The sequence below is a fragment of the Nestor notabilis genome, unplaced genomic scaffold (genome assembly GCF_000696875.1).
Source record: "Nestor notabilis isolate BGI_N333 unplaced genomic scaffold, ASM69687v1 scaffold8067, whole genome shotgun sequence".
Lineage (NCBI taxonomy): Eukaryota > Metazoa > Chordata > Aves > Psittaciformes > Psittacidae > Nestor > Nestor notabilis.
In genome coordinates, this window is record NW_009936865.1 from 10,916 (window position 1) to 27,588 (window position 16,673).

Genomic DNA, 16,673 nt, shown 5'->3' on the forward strand with positions numbered 1-16,673 from the left:
AACACGTCACCAGAAACACAGATTTTCTCTCACTGTTTCAAAGTGGATGATTTTTCTTTTTTTCCTAAAAATCACGGTAATTTATGATCTTCTTGGCAGCCTCCAGTACTTCAGCACTGGCTCTGCCACTCCACCAGCGGCTGACTGCACAGCACGGGGCCAGCTCAGCGCTTTGAACCGAAGGACTGGGCTTGACACTGCGAACAAAGGACCCTTGCTACGCTCTCTGACACAACCCTTGGGTTTCTTTTATTCTCTGTAATCTCAGCGAAGGCAATTACCTGTCCCAGCTGTAAAAATATTTATCAGATTTATGGCACAAAGACTCCAACAAAGGCCCTGTGTCACTGGACTGCTAAGGCCTCTGTGTCTGAGGTAGTCAACCTACGCCACCTTTTTTGCCATTAAGTTTTCAGACTTAAATAGCAATTCAGTTTTTCTTCTCTCCCTATGGGTTCTAGCAGAAGGCTTTGCCCCCAGGACTAAGAATTCATTTCTGCTTTCTGACCTGAGATGGCACATGGGTAGTTTATAACCATTTCATCTTTTCTGCTGATGTTCTTTACTGGACTCCTCATCCATGCCTGAATGTATGTATAAATGCCAGCCACAAGCCATCTCAGCCTCATGTCTTCCTGGAGTAAACCAACCCAGGTCTAGATCTGCTCTCCTCTCATTTACCAGGGCTTCCTATTTCTCTGATCAGCCTGGTGGCTGCTTTCCAACCCTGTTCAGCTTGAGCACAACTTACTTCAACAGAGTAAATGACCCAAATGTTTTTCTTTGTGTTTTTCTAAATGGAAGTGGTGTACTTCCTGCCTTTCACGCCATGGTTACTCTCACAGGTTGTTGTCAGAATAGCTGTAATTACAACTTCATGCAGATGGGCAGTGAGTCTGTGAGCCTGGTCTTTCAGCATCCCCATTTCTAGAGCTCGTGCCACACTGACTTTTACTGACACTTCAGATGGAAAAGCTCCCACTTCAGATTTACAGATTATTGTCCCCACCTTGACGTCACCATTTCTAATGTCCAAGGCATTATGCTGCAGAAGGACAGTGAACAGGAAAAGCCACTTCCATTTAAATTTATTTATGCATAGTATGAACAGCACACGGAAGTTTGCTTCTACTAGCCTCAACCCTGTGCGTGCAGTGGAGCAATCACAGGGCAAACTAATCAACTGTAACATGACTATGGAAGCCAGTCAAGCCACAACCTTACCTGGTTTCTGACATGTCCACTGGGACTGTCCACTAATTTTAGGTGTCAGACAATGAGTGAAACAAATACATGTGTCCCTTCATAGGAAGTTGTTACTTGTTGATGGTGCTTATATAAAGTAATAATAGAAAAGAGAGCAGTAACTGTAACATGGACTTTCTGGTGCCTCTATGCTCCCATTCAAAGAGGGACTTGCAGAAAATGCAGGAAAGCAAACAAAACAAGTTCTTTCAGGGTTAAAAAAAAAAAAAGAAAGAAAAATCCCCTTTGATTTCTGAATAATTTAGTCAGAATAAGTAAAAGATGATCTTTGACTGCAGAGAAATGATAACTCTCACAGCTGGTTATTCAGACCAACCTGAAGAGAAGTGAACACTGACCTGTTCCAACTTATAATGTCTTTTGCAGTCCCTGCTGTAGTCTCAGGTCACATAGCACTCCAGGGTCTGAGACCTCACTAGAAAGTCTGAAGTAACCTGGTGGTTTTAATCATGCAGTCAGCCTGGGGAGGAGGGCTGCTGCTACCAGATCTTTCCCCTGACCACATGGCCTTTGAAAAATGAATTCAACTTCCCTAGTCATTATGCTCAAGGATGGTCACTTTGTCTCTTTTCAATGTGAGGATATTGCCAACTCTTTTCATCATTGCTGAGGTCTTTTGGGACAATCTCCTCCAGCCAATGATTCTTTTCAACCTGCCTTCTCTTTTTATCAATGGTAAGATCAAAGCTATCCACTTGAAAGGAAATCTTTAGGATTTAATTGGTGTTTCCTTTTTCCTCATATGCTGATGTTCTGGCAAAAGTTAAAACTAAACCCCATGTGTGCTCACCCATGTAGGCTTTCAACACCAGCTACACATAGGTCATTGGCTCCATCACTATGTCACAAACGATTCGTTAGAAAAAAATGTCACTACAGATGAGCTGTCACTCACAACCATCAAGTAAACAACTTGATTATACCCATTTGTAAAACATAGTGAAGGGAGTATGCTGATTCTGTAGCTATTAACAGACTCATTGCAACCAAGCTTCAGTCATTCAGGTCTTGGCACTTCAGCCTACGCCGCTGTAAATCAACAGTGTGACAATGACTGCACTCGTGCGCAAGAGACTATCACAAGTATACCTGTGCCTTAAAGCTTCAGCACTCTTGACTCCTTAGCATGTTCCAGAGCACGCTTCCAGAGTGCTTTTGTGGAGCAGTGCAGTTATCCTACTCCAGAAAAGTGTTAAATGTCAGATCCTAGAGGGATCAGCATACCGGCTCCTCCACTGTCCAAGAGGGAAAGGGTTATTCAATCTCTCTTACAAAAAGGATGGAAGTTAAAGAGGAAGTCATCCATATTCTCACTGGCAGTTCTCAAGTACCATAGGAAGAGGAAGCTAGAAAGACATTAACCAAAAATGCTGTCTCTCTTCCTGAAAGTACCACCTAAGAATTGAGCATACAGAACAGGGTGCAGGTCATTCTTGTCTGGCAAAACTAGTAGAGAGTTCAGAAACTCCTACTGAAGGTGATATTTAGAGATAGTATGCATCTTTTGTGGAAATATCAGAAAATACCAGCAGCTGTTCTTTATAGCTCCATGTAAATCCATTTTCACCATATCTTACTACATTTTACAACAAGCAGCTACTCATGTCTTGCTAGGAGAACAATGCACATTATGTAGCGAATACTGTTTCAAGAACAAATATTTTCAAAGCTTCAACTATTTTCTGCTGCAGTCATTATGGTAAAGGCCCGTCAATGAAATGGCATTATGCTATCAACCAGGGGAGTCAGAGATATTTATTTCCTTTTGCTGGGAAATGATTTGCAAGGAAAAAGTGAGAATGCCTGTTTTCTATTCCATCACGATGGTACAGCTTGCAATAATTGTAATAATAGGCCAAATTATGCCCATGCTTTCTCCTCAACATTCACAGTAAGTCAATGAGTCAGAAAATCCAGGAGGCACAGTTTGGCTTCATATGGTACTGGCATAACATTAAAGAGGAAACATTTCCCACCTTCAGCTTCTACCTTTTTTTTCTTCATCTATTTTTTCCCAGTTGTAGGAAATGAAGTAGTTTGGAAAGCCAGATTATGTACAATTTGTCAGCTGTATACAGTGGTGACTATGTTCAGTGAAAAACACAGCTCCATTCATCGCAAGCAATGTTGTTTATGTACAAACAGATGGAAGACCAGGGTGTAAGGCTGGGCAATGGGGGCGCATTATGTTACTCACTTGGGCTGGTATTTTCAAGAACACGTAATGATGAACATGACTTATTTGAAAGAAGCTTTGGGGACTCAGTGGTACGAAGGAACTGGGAAGTTCCAGCAAATACAGGATCCGGCCGTTAAACAAACGGGTTTTACAGCCCTTGCTAGCAACTGACAGAACCCATGAACTGCCTGCACTGTCTATTTTCTTAGTTAACTAAGCAAGACCATGCTGTTTCATGAAACTTCTCTTCAAACACATTTATAAGAACAAGGAACAACCTAGAACGAGGTCAGTGAAAGAAGAAGTATGATTTGCTTGCCCTATATGTGCTGGGTTAAACCATTTCCAAAGTAGAGCATGCAAGTGACTATCTGCTGTCAGGAAGGGTTTGTCAGTCTGAGCTTTAGTTTGTGCATATACTGCTATAGACTGAGACAATGAAAAAGCCCCAGTTTGTCAGCACTATGAAAGCCTGAGCAATGCTGCAAGTTAAACAAGCCATATGTTTTGAAATGAGTGTTAGAAGAAAGTCTGTGTTTCAGGGAGCCCGAAAACACTTTTGCTATTTGGACTTCAACCTAATATGGTGAAAAAACAACACCAGTGAATGTCAGGCATGGTTTGTATGACAAAATTTATAGAGCCTGCCTCATATTACCTTTCGGAGAGGCAACAAATAGTCCTTGCTGATCTGCAGTTAATCTTACACGACTGGCTCAGTAAGCTACCAACACTAATAATAGACTGTGTGTGCTGCCGTCAGTGGGCTAATGCTGAAAGACACCGAGGAGCACAACTCAATGTTAAAGAAAGCATAAAATAAGTCTCATGTTGGACAGACTGCGTCATTTTATTCATTAATCTGTGCCTACAGCAGCCACGAAGGAGGCGGCACAATGACAGTGCTACGAGAAATTAGGTTTGCTTTTACCTGATAGATTACGACCCGGAATTTGTTTTTTTTCAGCATCTCCTCTTGTTTTGCTTCCACCTTCCGCACGTTGGTGCTCTGCCGCTCCACACGTGCCCGCACCTCCTTCATGACAGAGCTGACTTTGCGGGTTTTCTCCAGCAACTTGTTCACTGTGTAGCCTGTGTTGCCATGAGCCTGGGCAAGCTTTAAGATGTCAATCTGTATGGTCTTGATGGTGTTTTCCATCTCCCTGTGCCTCTCTTCTATCCTCTTCTGGCTTGCCTGCACGCTATCCACGATGTTGGCCACTTTGTCCAGGACCGTCACAATTGTGTAAGCTGCATCTTGTTCTTCTTCCTCCTCGGTGACGCTGGAGAGGCGATTTTGGTGGGTTTTCTCAGGCTCGGAGGTGATTTCACGGCGATCCATTTTGCCTGCCTTCAACCAGGTCGGTGGGAGGCAAAGTTTGGGTGATCCTGCCAGAACGGGTCTGGCACTGCTGCAGGGAGCCAGGGTGACAGCTGGCTCTGGTGATGCTCAAAGTAGGGCGTGAAATGCTGCTCCTGGAGCTTGGTCAAATACTTCTGACTACAAAATATCCACACATGATTGTTCAGATACTTTCAGCAACATGAAACCCCTAAAATTAGGAAGCAGTGTCTGGAAAGGAACATATGTTTAAAGGGTCACGCTTCTGTACTGATGAAGTTATTAGCGTTAATCCAGGAAAGTTAAGTAACTTAGTAATTAAGCAGGAAAGCAAACTTGCATATTTTTAACGATCTACTTCTGCTTTTGTGTTACTGGAGTGCTTTCCTCTAAGAGAATTCAAAGAGAGGTCAGAAAAATTAACAGCGTTGTTTTTCCCAGCAAAACAACTTTAGGTCTTCAGCTTGCTGCAATTGCCACATGGGGGTAACAAATAAACACACTAAACCAGAGACAATATGGTGAAAATGTTGTATTGTGTGACATGCTTTTCCAGTTCAAAATGTTGAAAGCATTTCTTTCTTTTCTTTTTTTTTTTTTAATTGAACAAATTATTAAATCCTACATGCAAAATTTTGAAAGCCTAAACTACATGTTAAAACAGCCAAACACATCCTATTCACACTTTATCTCGGGATCTTTCAAACGACAACTAACAGTCTATTAATATAACTATGACCAGCAGACTAATTTGGATGGACTTCTTTAGCTCTTGAAAATACTCTATACAAGAGCACTAGTAATTCATTCACTTTTATTATTGTTTTTATTTTAATCACAAACACTATACAATCAGTATTGTAGGTGTTAAAACATGTATTTGCTTTAAAAAAGTTTAAGAAGTATTAAAACAGCTTTAACAGTGATAAAGTAGGCTTTATTCCAATTATTCGTGTTCAATTATTCAACACCAATTTTTACAATACCTAAATCTACTCAGACCTACTTCTTTTGGACCTGTGCCATCTGCTCTACCAGGTAACTTCCCAAATTATGAAATTTATAGTTTTCCTCTTTAAAAATAAATTGTTGGAATTCATTATGAAGATGGCAGTGCTTAGACCCAGCCCACACGTCTTATAAATATGTTACAACTACACACAGCACACAGCTTCACAGTTCATGCGATAGGCAGTGTCTAAAAAATCAGTTACTAACTTCCAAAAACATTTAAATATCTACGGTATTTAAACACAGTGTTTTCTAGTTTCTCATAAGAAAAGTAAGCTGTAAACATTTTTACCTTTAGTTCATGCCTTGTTTGCTAGGTAACGTGGACTTTTTTGTTGGTTTATTGTTTGTTGTTGTTTGTGTGTTTGTTTTTAAATCTACAACCACTGATGGAATAAATCTGTGTTCCCAAAAATATTACATTCCATGGATAAAGCACAAGTCTATTATATAACCATGTGATACAGATACAGAAAATGAACTACTGTATTCAAAAACATAAAAGTAAAGATACTAAAACAGTCCATAGCTGTTAGAGCTGATGCTTTCAGAATACAGACCAACATTGTTACACTAAAAATGTTCAAAAATAAGGCCTCTGAAATAAATATTTCCATTCTTTAAAAAAAGATATAATAAAAATGTACATCACATGGTCAATGTAGGTATAAAAATCACTAAGTTAAACCATTCTGGATGATGTATCTGAAGTAAAATGGCCTAGGTTTTGCTTCTGCCGACGTCCTCTATTGTTTTTGGGGCATTTTCTGTTAAAAAATAGAGAAAGAAAGAAAAAGGAGGGCTAGTTTTATATATGCCACATTAAATTAAGCCTAGAAATAACACATTGACTTAATTTTCTGTACAGAACAATAGCAAGGAGTCTCTCAGCTGTGCTGACTGAGAGGATGCTCCTGCTGTTCAGTACTGGACTGTCACCTGGGGATGTCCATGGGACCCCAGATCACTCAGAAGGGAGTTCTGCTTGAACTTGACGCAGAAACCAGCAAGGTGCTACGTCCTTCAGCTTTGACCCAGTGGAACATATGCCATGGTGAATAATTACACTGGCTTTACCTTATACATATTTCACACTTAAAATCCTGCGGATGGTAAGACTAGATCAAGCAGCCTTTTGAAGTGCTGGACCTCCAGGTGCCCTGCTGCTTGTGGCAGCCCCTGAGACAGAGCCCACCCAGGACTCTCTGTGGGGTGTCTCAGGCAATCCCTTTCTTGGGGACAGTCGCACAACTAAGAAAGGATTCACAAAAGCCAGCAATTCTGAGTGGGATGGGACTTAACCAGCCCATGACAGTAGGCGATGCGTGATGGAGCAATCCTGCTGGAGTAAAGCAAGACAGATTGTCCTTGAGAGACTGAGCTGCGGAACGGACGTAGGGAGGCTGAAAGAGGAGGGCTGCTGACCCACAGCCTTCCACGCCACTGTTTTGGCCAGTGGGGTGTTGAGTAAAAAAGGCAGAACATTAACTGCATGAGCCAAATAACATATATGTGCAGGAGCTGTTAGGTATGTGTATGTATACCTGCTAGGTTGAACCTTACAGGAGAGATAGGAAAGGAGGCCTACGCTGTTCAATCATAGGGTGTCACTGTACATCACTGAGTTTGGGAAGCCATGCACTAACACAGTAGCAGTAAGTTTTATGGCCTAATGTAACTGCAGGTACAAAAATGAAGGACAACTTGAGGAAGAAAAGGCAAAGTGTAGCATTGATGCCCAAACGTATGACTTAAATACTTCATGCACCTATAATGTAACTGAAGTCAACCTTAATTTATCCCAGAGCCCTCAGACCTCATTGGGTTCAAGTCCTTAATAAGCAAATTGAATCCCTTGTCATCAAAAGGAATCCATGGCTCTCATCTCAGTTTTCACACAGGGCAAGACTCTGAGACAACCCAGAAACTTGAACTCTGTGCTTATGTGTCTTTAACTTGTATAAAATAGGTTCCCATGGAGAGTGCCTAATAACAGAACTAGGTGCACATTAATTTCCAGAAAGCATATATAGTGTGAGGGATACTTCTCCCTCCGTGTAACACCATTTACAGTGGTACTATAAGGAACAGCATCTTGTCAACCTCTCTGGTTTCACTGGGCGGGAGCAGGGATTATAGCTTCTATGAGATACCAGCAATGCTTGAGTAAGTTCAGTGAAGGTCTAACACAGAGGCTGACCTTTTGGATGTGTTTCAAGGCTGATCTCTTCTGCTGGGTATTTGGTCTGGGGATTCAGAGCAGTTACTGGTGGTTTGTGAGTTTAAACAAATGCGTGTTTTGTGACCAAAAAAGCAAAGGCAATAGGATGTTACATAACCCTACAGCTTAAGTCATTAGGTATTTTTTATGTGGATATTTCAGGATAAAGCACACAAAATTATGGCTATCAAATATTTCAATACAGAAGAAGTATATCCATACAATGTGTAATTTTTCACTGTTTTCGTCTTTACCTACCTTGTTATGCACATGACAATCGCAACTATAATGGCAATCTGTACAGCTCCAATTATTGCTGCAATAAGGACATGCGTAAGCTTTTGCCTACTTGGGACAACATAAAGAATACTAAAGTCTGTCTTTTCACAGTGCTGTCCAGTATATCCTGATTCACACCTGGAAAAGAAAAGGAGTACTTTAGGGAATCTGTCATTTCAAAACAGCCCAGTCATTCTGCAGATGAAATAAGGAGTTCAAGGTGATGCTAGCTGAGAAGGAGTTGGTGAGAAGGTGGAGGTGTGGTGATATGCTCTGCTTTCATGGATATGGTTACTAGTGGCCCTCTGAAAACACATCAGCATGGTGAAGGTCCTCATGTGGCAAAAGAAACATGTGGGATCATTATTAAATTAGGGGAGGATTTAGGAAGAATAATGCAACTAGGTGAAACAAGTAGAGGAAGTTAAACACAAAGAAGCATGCTCACGAAACACACAGTGAGCATGCTCCTTCGGCTGCAATGACAGTATGGGAGAGACGTGACAAAGAGGAAGAGAAATCTTGAAAAATATGAGACAAGGAAGATCTCTTCTTAAGCTGCAGTCTGCTGAAGAGGAATCCTAAAAAACCTATTGGACAAGACCAGCATCAAACCCCCTCCTGCCTTGTCACTGAAGCAAAATTTACCGGAGGTTGGGTTAGAAAACCCAGGGGCCCACAATATTCAAGTAAGAGTTCATGGAAGAATTCATAAAAATTGGCTAGGGATGGGGAAGAAATGGCTGGAGACAGAAGAGAAACAGCTGCTTTAAATGGTAACTTGCTTGAGCAAAGCAGCAGTTAGTTCAATGAGAAACACAACAGAGGCTGCTCCTGATCAGCAACATAAGTTCAGGGAATGCCAGATGTGCCAGCAGTGAAGGCGGCAGAGGAAACGTGCTCTGGAGCAACTCATGTTGGCAGGCAAGAGAGGCTGAAGCTCAACACAGAAAGGCATGAGCCACCCAAGACACCGAGCTGTGGTGTCTGCGGAATGAAAGGCCATCACATACGTCCCTGAGCAAGTTCCTCATACAGCTGTCCTTTAAACTGACTGATGCAAATACAACATCCAGGGCAACTGAATCATACAATTAGCCTCCAGCTCTATGGTAGGAAGCTGGAGAAGAAATACACACAGGCAGAGAAACAACCCTTCTGTAAACTGGATCAGATAGACCCGACTGCAACACAAAATTAGTCTCATCCATCCAAAAGTTTTGTGCTAAGGTAGGAATTAATTCTGTTTGGAGGGAGAAAATAAGTACTCCACAGCCATTCCTACAACTGCTAATGCAACTCCTAATCCCCCTTTGCATGCAGGGATAACAACTGGGGTTTATATGTTCATAATCTTGTGACTCTACTTTCTCCAGCCATCAGCTGCTGTGTAAGGAGTTTTGGTTCAGGCACGAAACAAGTTCCTGCAAGAGCAGAGTTATTAAAGAAAAGCCCCGTGTGCTGCATGTAAGCTCAGTAATGGCTAGGAAGGGAACCAAAAGAAACGAGTATTAGCATACATGAAGGAAAAGGATGGGGAACACGTTGGTAATAATGCAAAAAGAAACATTTAAGGAAGATGACTCCTTGCTAGTGGAGAGGACTGAATTCTTATTGTTACTTTGCTTTTGTTTTCATTAAAGAAGGTAACAGTCAAAGTGTGATTAATGTGAGAATTGCTTTAAAACAGAGAAGGCAAAACAAAGCAGAGGGGGCACAAGTAATTCAAAGATGTTTTATCAGAAACACTGAAGCCACAGGGAATAATTTCTGAGGAATATCGAATGGAGATTCAGGAGTACTGAATTCCTGTAAAGAAGTGCTTGTGTTAAGAACTATATTGGTGGTGGGACGAAGTTTAAGCTTCATTTAAACTAATGGGCACTAGTTTAAGCTACCTTAAACTAGTAGAACAGATTACAAAGCATTCTGCTGCATTAACATATATATAGCAAGATAATATAGCATTAATATACTAGCAAGATAGAGATCAGCATAGATTTATCAAAATATGCTGATCAGTCAACTAATTGAGTCAGTGTAAAGAAGTTTAGAGTTCTTCTTTGCAAAGGATTGACCTGTGTCTCCTTGATGAAGCCTGTCATAGGGAGGGGGAAGAACTGCACTGCATGAAGAGGGCAGCAGCAGATAGACCAGATCACAGCTGTGCAAAGGCTGCTAAACTAAATATTATGCAATGGACTACTACAGAACCTTCTTCCCACCTGCCTGCTGGGAGTCCTGGAGGGCTGCTGTACAATAAGCAAGGAGATCCATTGCCCCCAGTGAAAGCAAAAGTCAGAATCTGCCCTGCACAGGTATTTGCTGCAGTTTTGTAGGTCATCTGAAACCTCACATAACTCATTACCAGGAAATGAGAACCAAATTAAACAATGTATATGCTAGATGTGTATGAGAAAACAAAGTATTTGAGAATAAAAATCTGCCCCCAGCATTCATCATGATATGTTCCTTGCCAGAGGAGTGAATTTTTTTCTTTGGTAGAAGCACCTGATTACTTCAGCAGATTGCTGTCTGATATAAATCATTTGTTTCCTTATTAATTCTGCTCCAGTAGGAAACATGCATAACGTACAAGACCATCAGTATTTAAATAGCCAAGAAAAATCCAAAGATCTGATACTTAGGGTTAAGAACTGACAGTTAGAAATTCTTGACTGGAACCATGTGAGGGTTGTTGCACAAGGTCCAGTGCTGAGACACCGTTCAGGCTGTTCAAATAAATAACTGAAGGCAGTAATAGTAATTAGAAAATAGAATATAAAGGGACAGTACATTAATTAAATTCATCGAAACATTGCCTATCAGTAATTATTAGAGTAATAATAAATATTTGCATGATTGAGCAGTAATTGAATCATTAATGAATAAATTTCTATGTGATTAGTGCCTGCCAGAAATAAAAAAAAATCAGCCAGGAATGTTTTCCTCGAAATACCTCTGCTTTGAATATTTGGAGAAAAATGCATCAGAAACTGTGTTAAACACAGTTTTAGATTAAAAGAATATTGTATTCTTATAGTCCTTCATACTGCCCATCAAGATGATGTGGGGGATGCACCCAGTTCCCCAAGAGAAGCAAAGCTGTTTTGAGCTCTCTTGGTTCTGTCCAGAGAAAAGAGAAAAACAAGTAAGTCCTCCTGGAAAGGTGAAAATAACAAGAAAGGGTCTTGTATGGCAAAAGGAGTGATATAAGCTTTCACATGCTTAAGTTGACAACCATACTGGCTCTGCCTTTTGGGCTTCCCGCTCTCCGATCAGTCTGGAAACCCTTAAATCTTCGCAGTGCAAAACTCCCTTAATATTCTTGATCGATAAAGATCAAGGGACAAAATCTGTTAGTATCTAATGGATTTATAGCTGAATTTTCCAAAGCAAAGGAAATCAAAGAGTTACAGCATCTCTGACCGCATTAATCTGAAAGCACAAACTTGCAAGACAGAAGTTCAGGAGTGAAAGCTCCTAATAAGTAGGGCACTACATATCATTAAGAAGAAGTGGCCATTTTCTATAAAAAACTTCTAAAATTAATTATTTTTTGAGGAAAACAAAGTTGCAGAATTCAGTTGGTGAGATGTAAAGAAAAATATTATCTGGGGGAAATAAACTGGAACATTCAGATATCCTGGGAAACACTGAGTGCTTTATACTGAGTGTACTGAGCTGCTAGATTATACTGTAGACAGTATAGGCTAAATAATATGTTGCAATTTTATACTCTCTAGATGAAGCCTATTACTGTGAAAAGGGCAATAAATGTTAAAAATAAGATATTGATACTCCAGAGAGAGTTTATGACAGGAGCAATAAAGTGCACAGATAGCATAAAAACAGACTGAGAGGTCTACGGGGAAAGCAGTCATACAGAGAAGCCATGCAAGGCAAAGGCATTCTTTTTGTGGGGTTTTCTCTCTCTAGATAGGATTCAGCAGCTGAAAATAAGAGGACAACACTAACACCACACTCTTCAGGGATATTAAGCTTCTGAACTACCTGACTGACCGAGCATCTCCTCTGAGCGCTATCATTCACGTGACAGGAGCAGCTGGGTGCTGCCCATAGCATAGGGATACAGCTCTTGTGCCACTGCTTAGATAAGAGCAAATTGGTACATGCTGTAATTATGTCTAGAGAGCATTTTGATTAAGCTTTACAGCAATTTCAAGCACACTTTGGAGGCATGCAGGACTTACCGGCAGGAAGCCTTCTGAGTGGAATAAATGAATTCACATTTTCCATGTATACAGTAGCCGTTGAAGCTTTCTGAACAAGGTATGTGGTTTCCAATGTAAATGTCTTCTCTTTGATCGCTGGCATCTTGAAAAGAAGTATACATAAACGATTATAAATGGCTGCACGATATTCATTAAAAAATCTCAACCAAGAAAAGCATATCCTTAAAAACTTGTAGCAAATAGAGGAACACAGAACAATAAAGCAAAGGCTTAAGGGTGAAGTTTCAGAGGCACCTAGAGATTTGCTAGAATGTACTGCACTGAAAAATGATCTTCAGAGACAACTAAATATCCTTCTTATGTCAGGTTTCTTGAAAGGAGAAAAGTATTCATGACGGAATCAAGCCAATGCAGGAAGATCAGCAGAAGCTGTGTCAGTGGCATTGGGACAAAGACCTAATACATAGACAGAGAAAGCTCTCTCCAATGCCTCAACAGAGGAAAAAAACCCTGAAGGGTCAGAAAGAATCTGAACCATGTTTTGCTATTGCTGGGTAAAAAACAACTCGATAAAGCCCATATCTGAGTGGTACCACTGGTTGCTATAGCTGAAATCAAACACACTCCAACACTAGTCTTCCTCAGATAAATGCTTTTACGGAGAGGGAAGTCAGGACAGCTCTGCACAGGAAGGCAGTCCCTTCTGTGCCAATATCTTTCATGCTTCTGTCTTGTTACTAAAACTATCTAAGGCTGCATACATTTTCAACCATTCTTTCCCCAAAATTTTCTATAAAAAAGCCCTAAACACGGAAGTTGGTAATTCATAGAGAATTTCTCTAAAGAGCAGTGATCTAAAGATGTGAGTGTAATTGTGGAATATGTTCATTTCCATAGCAATAGACTATAGCATCACAAGTACAAGATTACAATGAACTGCAGGTGCCAAGCAAAAAGGGACTTTGAAGAAGAAATCTCTTACACAGTTGCAGATATTTGAAATAACACCACCAAGAAAGAGCTGCTGGTTTAGGTCTTCCCTGAACATCTTCTGGAATGCTTTCTAATACGTTCCAGGAGAAAAAAAGAATCTAGTAGAGGTTTTAGATATAAGGAAGCCTGTTGGTTCAGGCTATGCTTCGAAGATACAGAAGACTTGATAAAAGGGAAGAACACTGCCTAACATTGACCATTGACAAGATGTCCACCACTGCCCTGATGCAATAGACTGTGTTGTGGTATGTCTAAGAGGAGGAAAGTGCAGATGTCTCATCCCAGAACTGTTGCCTACCTCCTTCTCCAAGCAATAATTACTGTCACATTTGGTCCCAATCCAAGGCTAATAACAAGATACAAACAATTATAGATCATAGAATGGTTCGGGTTGGAAAGGATCTTAAGATCATCTAGTTCCAACCCCCCTGCCATGGGCAGGGGTGCCTCACACCAGACCATGTCACCCAAGGCTCTGTCAGCCTGGCCTTAGTCTGTTCATATAGCTGTGCCATGTCTGGTTTTAATGCATGTACTGACACAGAATGTGAGGCCCAGTGAAAGATGCAACTCCTAAGAGGTGGGATGGCCATGGCCACCCAAATCAGAGGCAAAACTTGTTAAATGAAGGTGATTCCTAGTGTAAAACAGACATTTACCCACCTATTGATGGGAATTCATTTTTAATCTGAGACGCCTGTTAGACTGCTTCAGAGCTTCAAAGTGAAAGGTTTAACTGGTATAGGAGCCTTGAAAGTGTGACTGGATGTATTAGTTCAGATGCTTCGCCAGAAGAAGGAAGAGGCATCCACAAGACCTGAAACCCTGATGCTCATCTTGGTACAACAAAACCAGTAAGCCAGCTGAATCTGGGAAAAGAGACCTTACTCATGTAACTTCAGTATGCCACTTGCACTGCAGGAGGAGACTGTCACAGCTGTGGTTCTAGAGACTAGGAGGTGTTAAACATTCAAAGAACAGGGTTTAACAAGAGTAGCTCAAAGGAATTTAAAGCAAAAGCAAACAGAAGTTAAGTGTGGACTGTTCTCTTACGCTGGAAGAAAAAGTCGTTCAAAGCCGGCTCTCACTATCTCAAGAGACATGACTACTGCATCGAAAAATTTCAGAACATTTTTTCTGCAGAAGGCATGTTCCCTCTGTGCACATCATTTGCCAAACTTGAGACTGCACAAGCTATACACATTAATAATAATAATTACATACAATGTTTTCTCCACTAACTAGATTTCAAGAGCAATTTACATGCAATGAATAAAAGGCTGTAACTTCTTCTGAATAGGAACCAAAAGTGGTGTTTCATTACATCACATAATAAGATGTATATTCCATTTGGTGCCTTTTATGCCTTCATAATGTAAGTGAAAATTGACATTAAATCATTCCAACTGGTACATCATATGGAGTGAAAATAAGAGAATTTGTGAAAAAAGGAAAATATACAGAGCTTTTTGGCACGGAATGGCTTTTCAAGAAGAACACAAGGAATGTTGAAAGCCATGGTGGAATGGCTTTACTCTGGGAGGCCATGCGAGGGCAAAACAAAGATAATGACAGTGAAAAATAAAGACCAGAGCTAACAGACAAGATACCCCTCACAACAAAACATGCATTAAGACTGGCATTGAGGAGAAACAACAAGTTATCATCATCAGTGATTCCCTCCTGTGCAGAATGAAAGCATCCCATTTGCAGACTCGACCCTCTTTTCAGGGAATTTTGCTGCCTCCCTGGGGCCCAAATTAGGGATGTCATCACAAGATTAAAAAGCTTAGTGCAACCTTCAGACTACTATCCATTCCTGAGGTACTAATGATGTAGCAGCAAAAAGTCTGAGGTCAATCAGAAGACATTTCAAAGCCCTGGGAAGAATGATGAACTACATACAAGCAGAGGTAGTGTTTTCCTTAATCCTCCCACTAAAGAGGGGAGACTTCGGAAGAAACAGGTGAGCCCAGGATAGCAATACCTGGCTCCAGGACTGGTGTTTCCACCAGAACTTTGGGTTTTTAGACCATGAAAGAGCCTTTGATACACAAGGTATGCTGCAGCCTGCTAAGATCCACCTGCCCCAAAGGGGAAATGCATCTTTTGGCATAAGCTGGAGAAACTGATTGAGAGAGCTTTAAATTAGAATCAAAGGGGAAAGGGAATACCAACAGCATTGCAGTAGATAAGCCAAGGGTTGGCATGACATCGCCTGAGGGCAGCAATGCTAGTCGGAACATTTGTACTGCTCCTGGGTGCATAGAGGCCTCAGGAACATACCTGAAATACTTGTACACCAACACACGTAATATGAGAAACAAGCAGGATGAACTGGAAGTGCTGATTAGTTCCCAGAACTGATATAATTGGTATCAGTGAGACTTGATGGAATGAATCTTGTGACTGGAGTGCTGGGATGGAGGGCTACACACTTTTCAGGAGGGACAGGCAGGACAGGCGAAGTGGAGGTGTCAAGCTCTATGTAAGGAAGAGGTTTGACTGTACAGCCCTTAAAGTTAGTGATGAAGTGGTTGAGAGCCTCTGGGTAAGGGGTAGGGGTATGGAAAACAAGGAGATGTTGCACTGGGTGTCTGTGGACTGAAAGGGCTCGAAGGAATGTGCTGTGAGGATTGGTTAAGGACTTTGGGCTTGTCTAGTTTGGAGAAAAGGAAGCTGAGGGGCAAACTCATTGCTTTCTGCAGCTTCCTGAGGAGGTGAAGTGGAAAGGGAGGTGCTGGTCTCTTCCCACTGGCACCCAGTGATAGGACGTGTGGGAATGGTTCAGAGCTGTGCCTGGCAACATTTAGACTGGACTTTAGGAAGCATTTCTTCACAGGGAGGGTGGTCAAACACTGGAACAGACTTCCTAGAGTGGTGGTTGATGTGCCAAGCTTTTCAGTGCTTTAAGTTAAGAGGCATTTGGATGATGCCCTTAACAACATGCTTCAGCTTGGTCAGTCCCAAATTGGTCAGGCTGATCAGATAATCGTTGTAGGTCCCTTCCAACTGAAATAGTTCTATTCTATTCTGTTCTGTTCTGTGCCATTACTTGTGAGAGAAGAGGAGGAAAGTTTAAAACCTATGCAGATCTGCCTTTTGTCAATAACTTGAGGAAGGCAGAGGCATTTTTTACCTGGACAGCAACACTTTGAGCAAGAGCCATGATATGCAGAAGCTCAT

The 16,673-nt window shown here is 41.2% G+C and overlaps 2 protein-coding genes across 2 annotated transcripts in view; both read right to left on the minus strand.

Moving 5' to 3' along the window:
- The window catches only part of MURC (muscle-related coiled-coil protein), a 13,345-nt gene extending 8,472 nt beyond the window's left edge, over positions 1-4,873 (minus strand). The window contains exon 1 of the mRNA XM_010018558.1: positions 4,377-4,873. Within this exon, the coding sequence (XP_010016860.1) occupies positions 4,377-4,787 (411 nt within the window). The 5' untranslated portion in view covers positions 4,788-4,873. The remainder of the gene's footprint in view (positions 1-4,376) is intronic.
- A 431-nt stretch (positions 4,874-5,304) lies between these two features.
- TMEFF1 (transmembrane protein with EGF-like and two follistatin-like domains 1) overlaps positions 5,305-16,673 on the minus strand; it is a gene marked incomplete at its 5' end in the record, with an annotated part of 50,195 nt that continues 38,826 nt past the window's right edge. The window contains 3 exons of the mRNA XM_010018559.1: positions 5,305-6,565; positions 8,278-8,436; positions 12,513-12,636. Of these exons, the coding sequence (XP_010016861.1) occupies positions 6,481-6,565; positions 8,278-8,436; positions 12,513-12,636 (368 nt within the window). The remainder of the gene's footprint in view (positions 6,566-8,277; positions 8,437-12,512; positions 12,637-16,673) is intronic.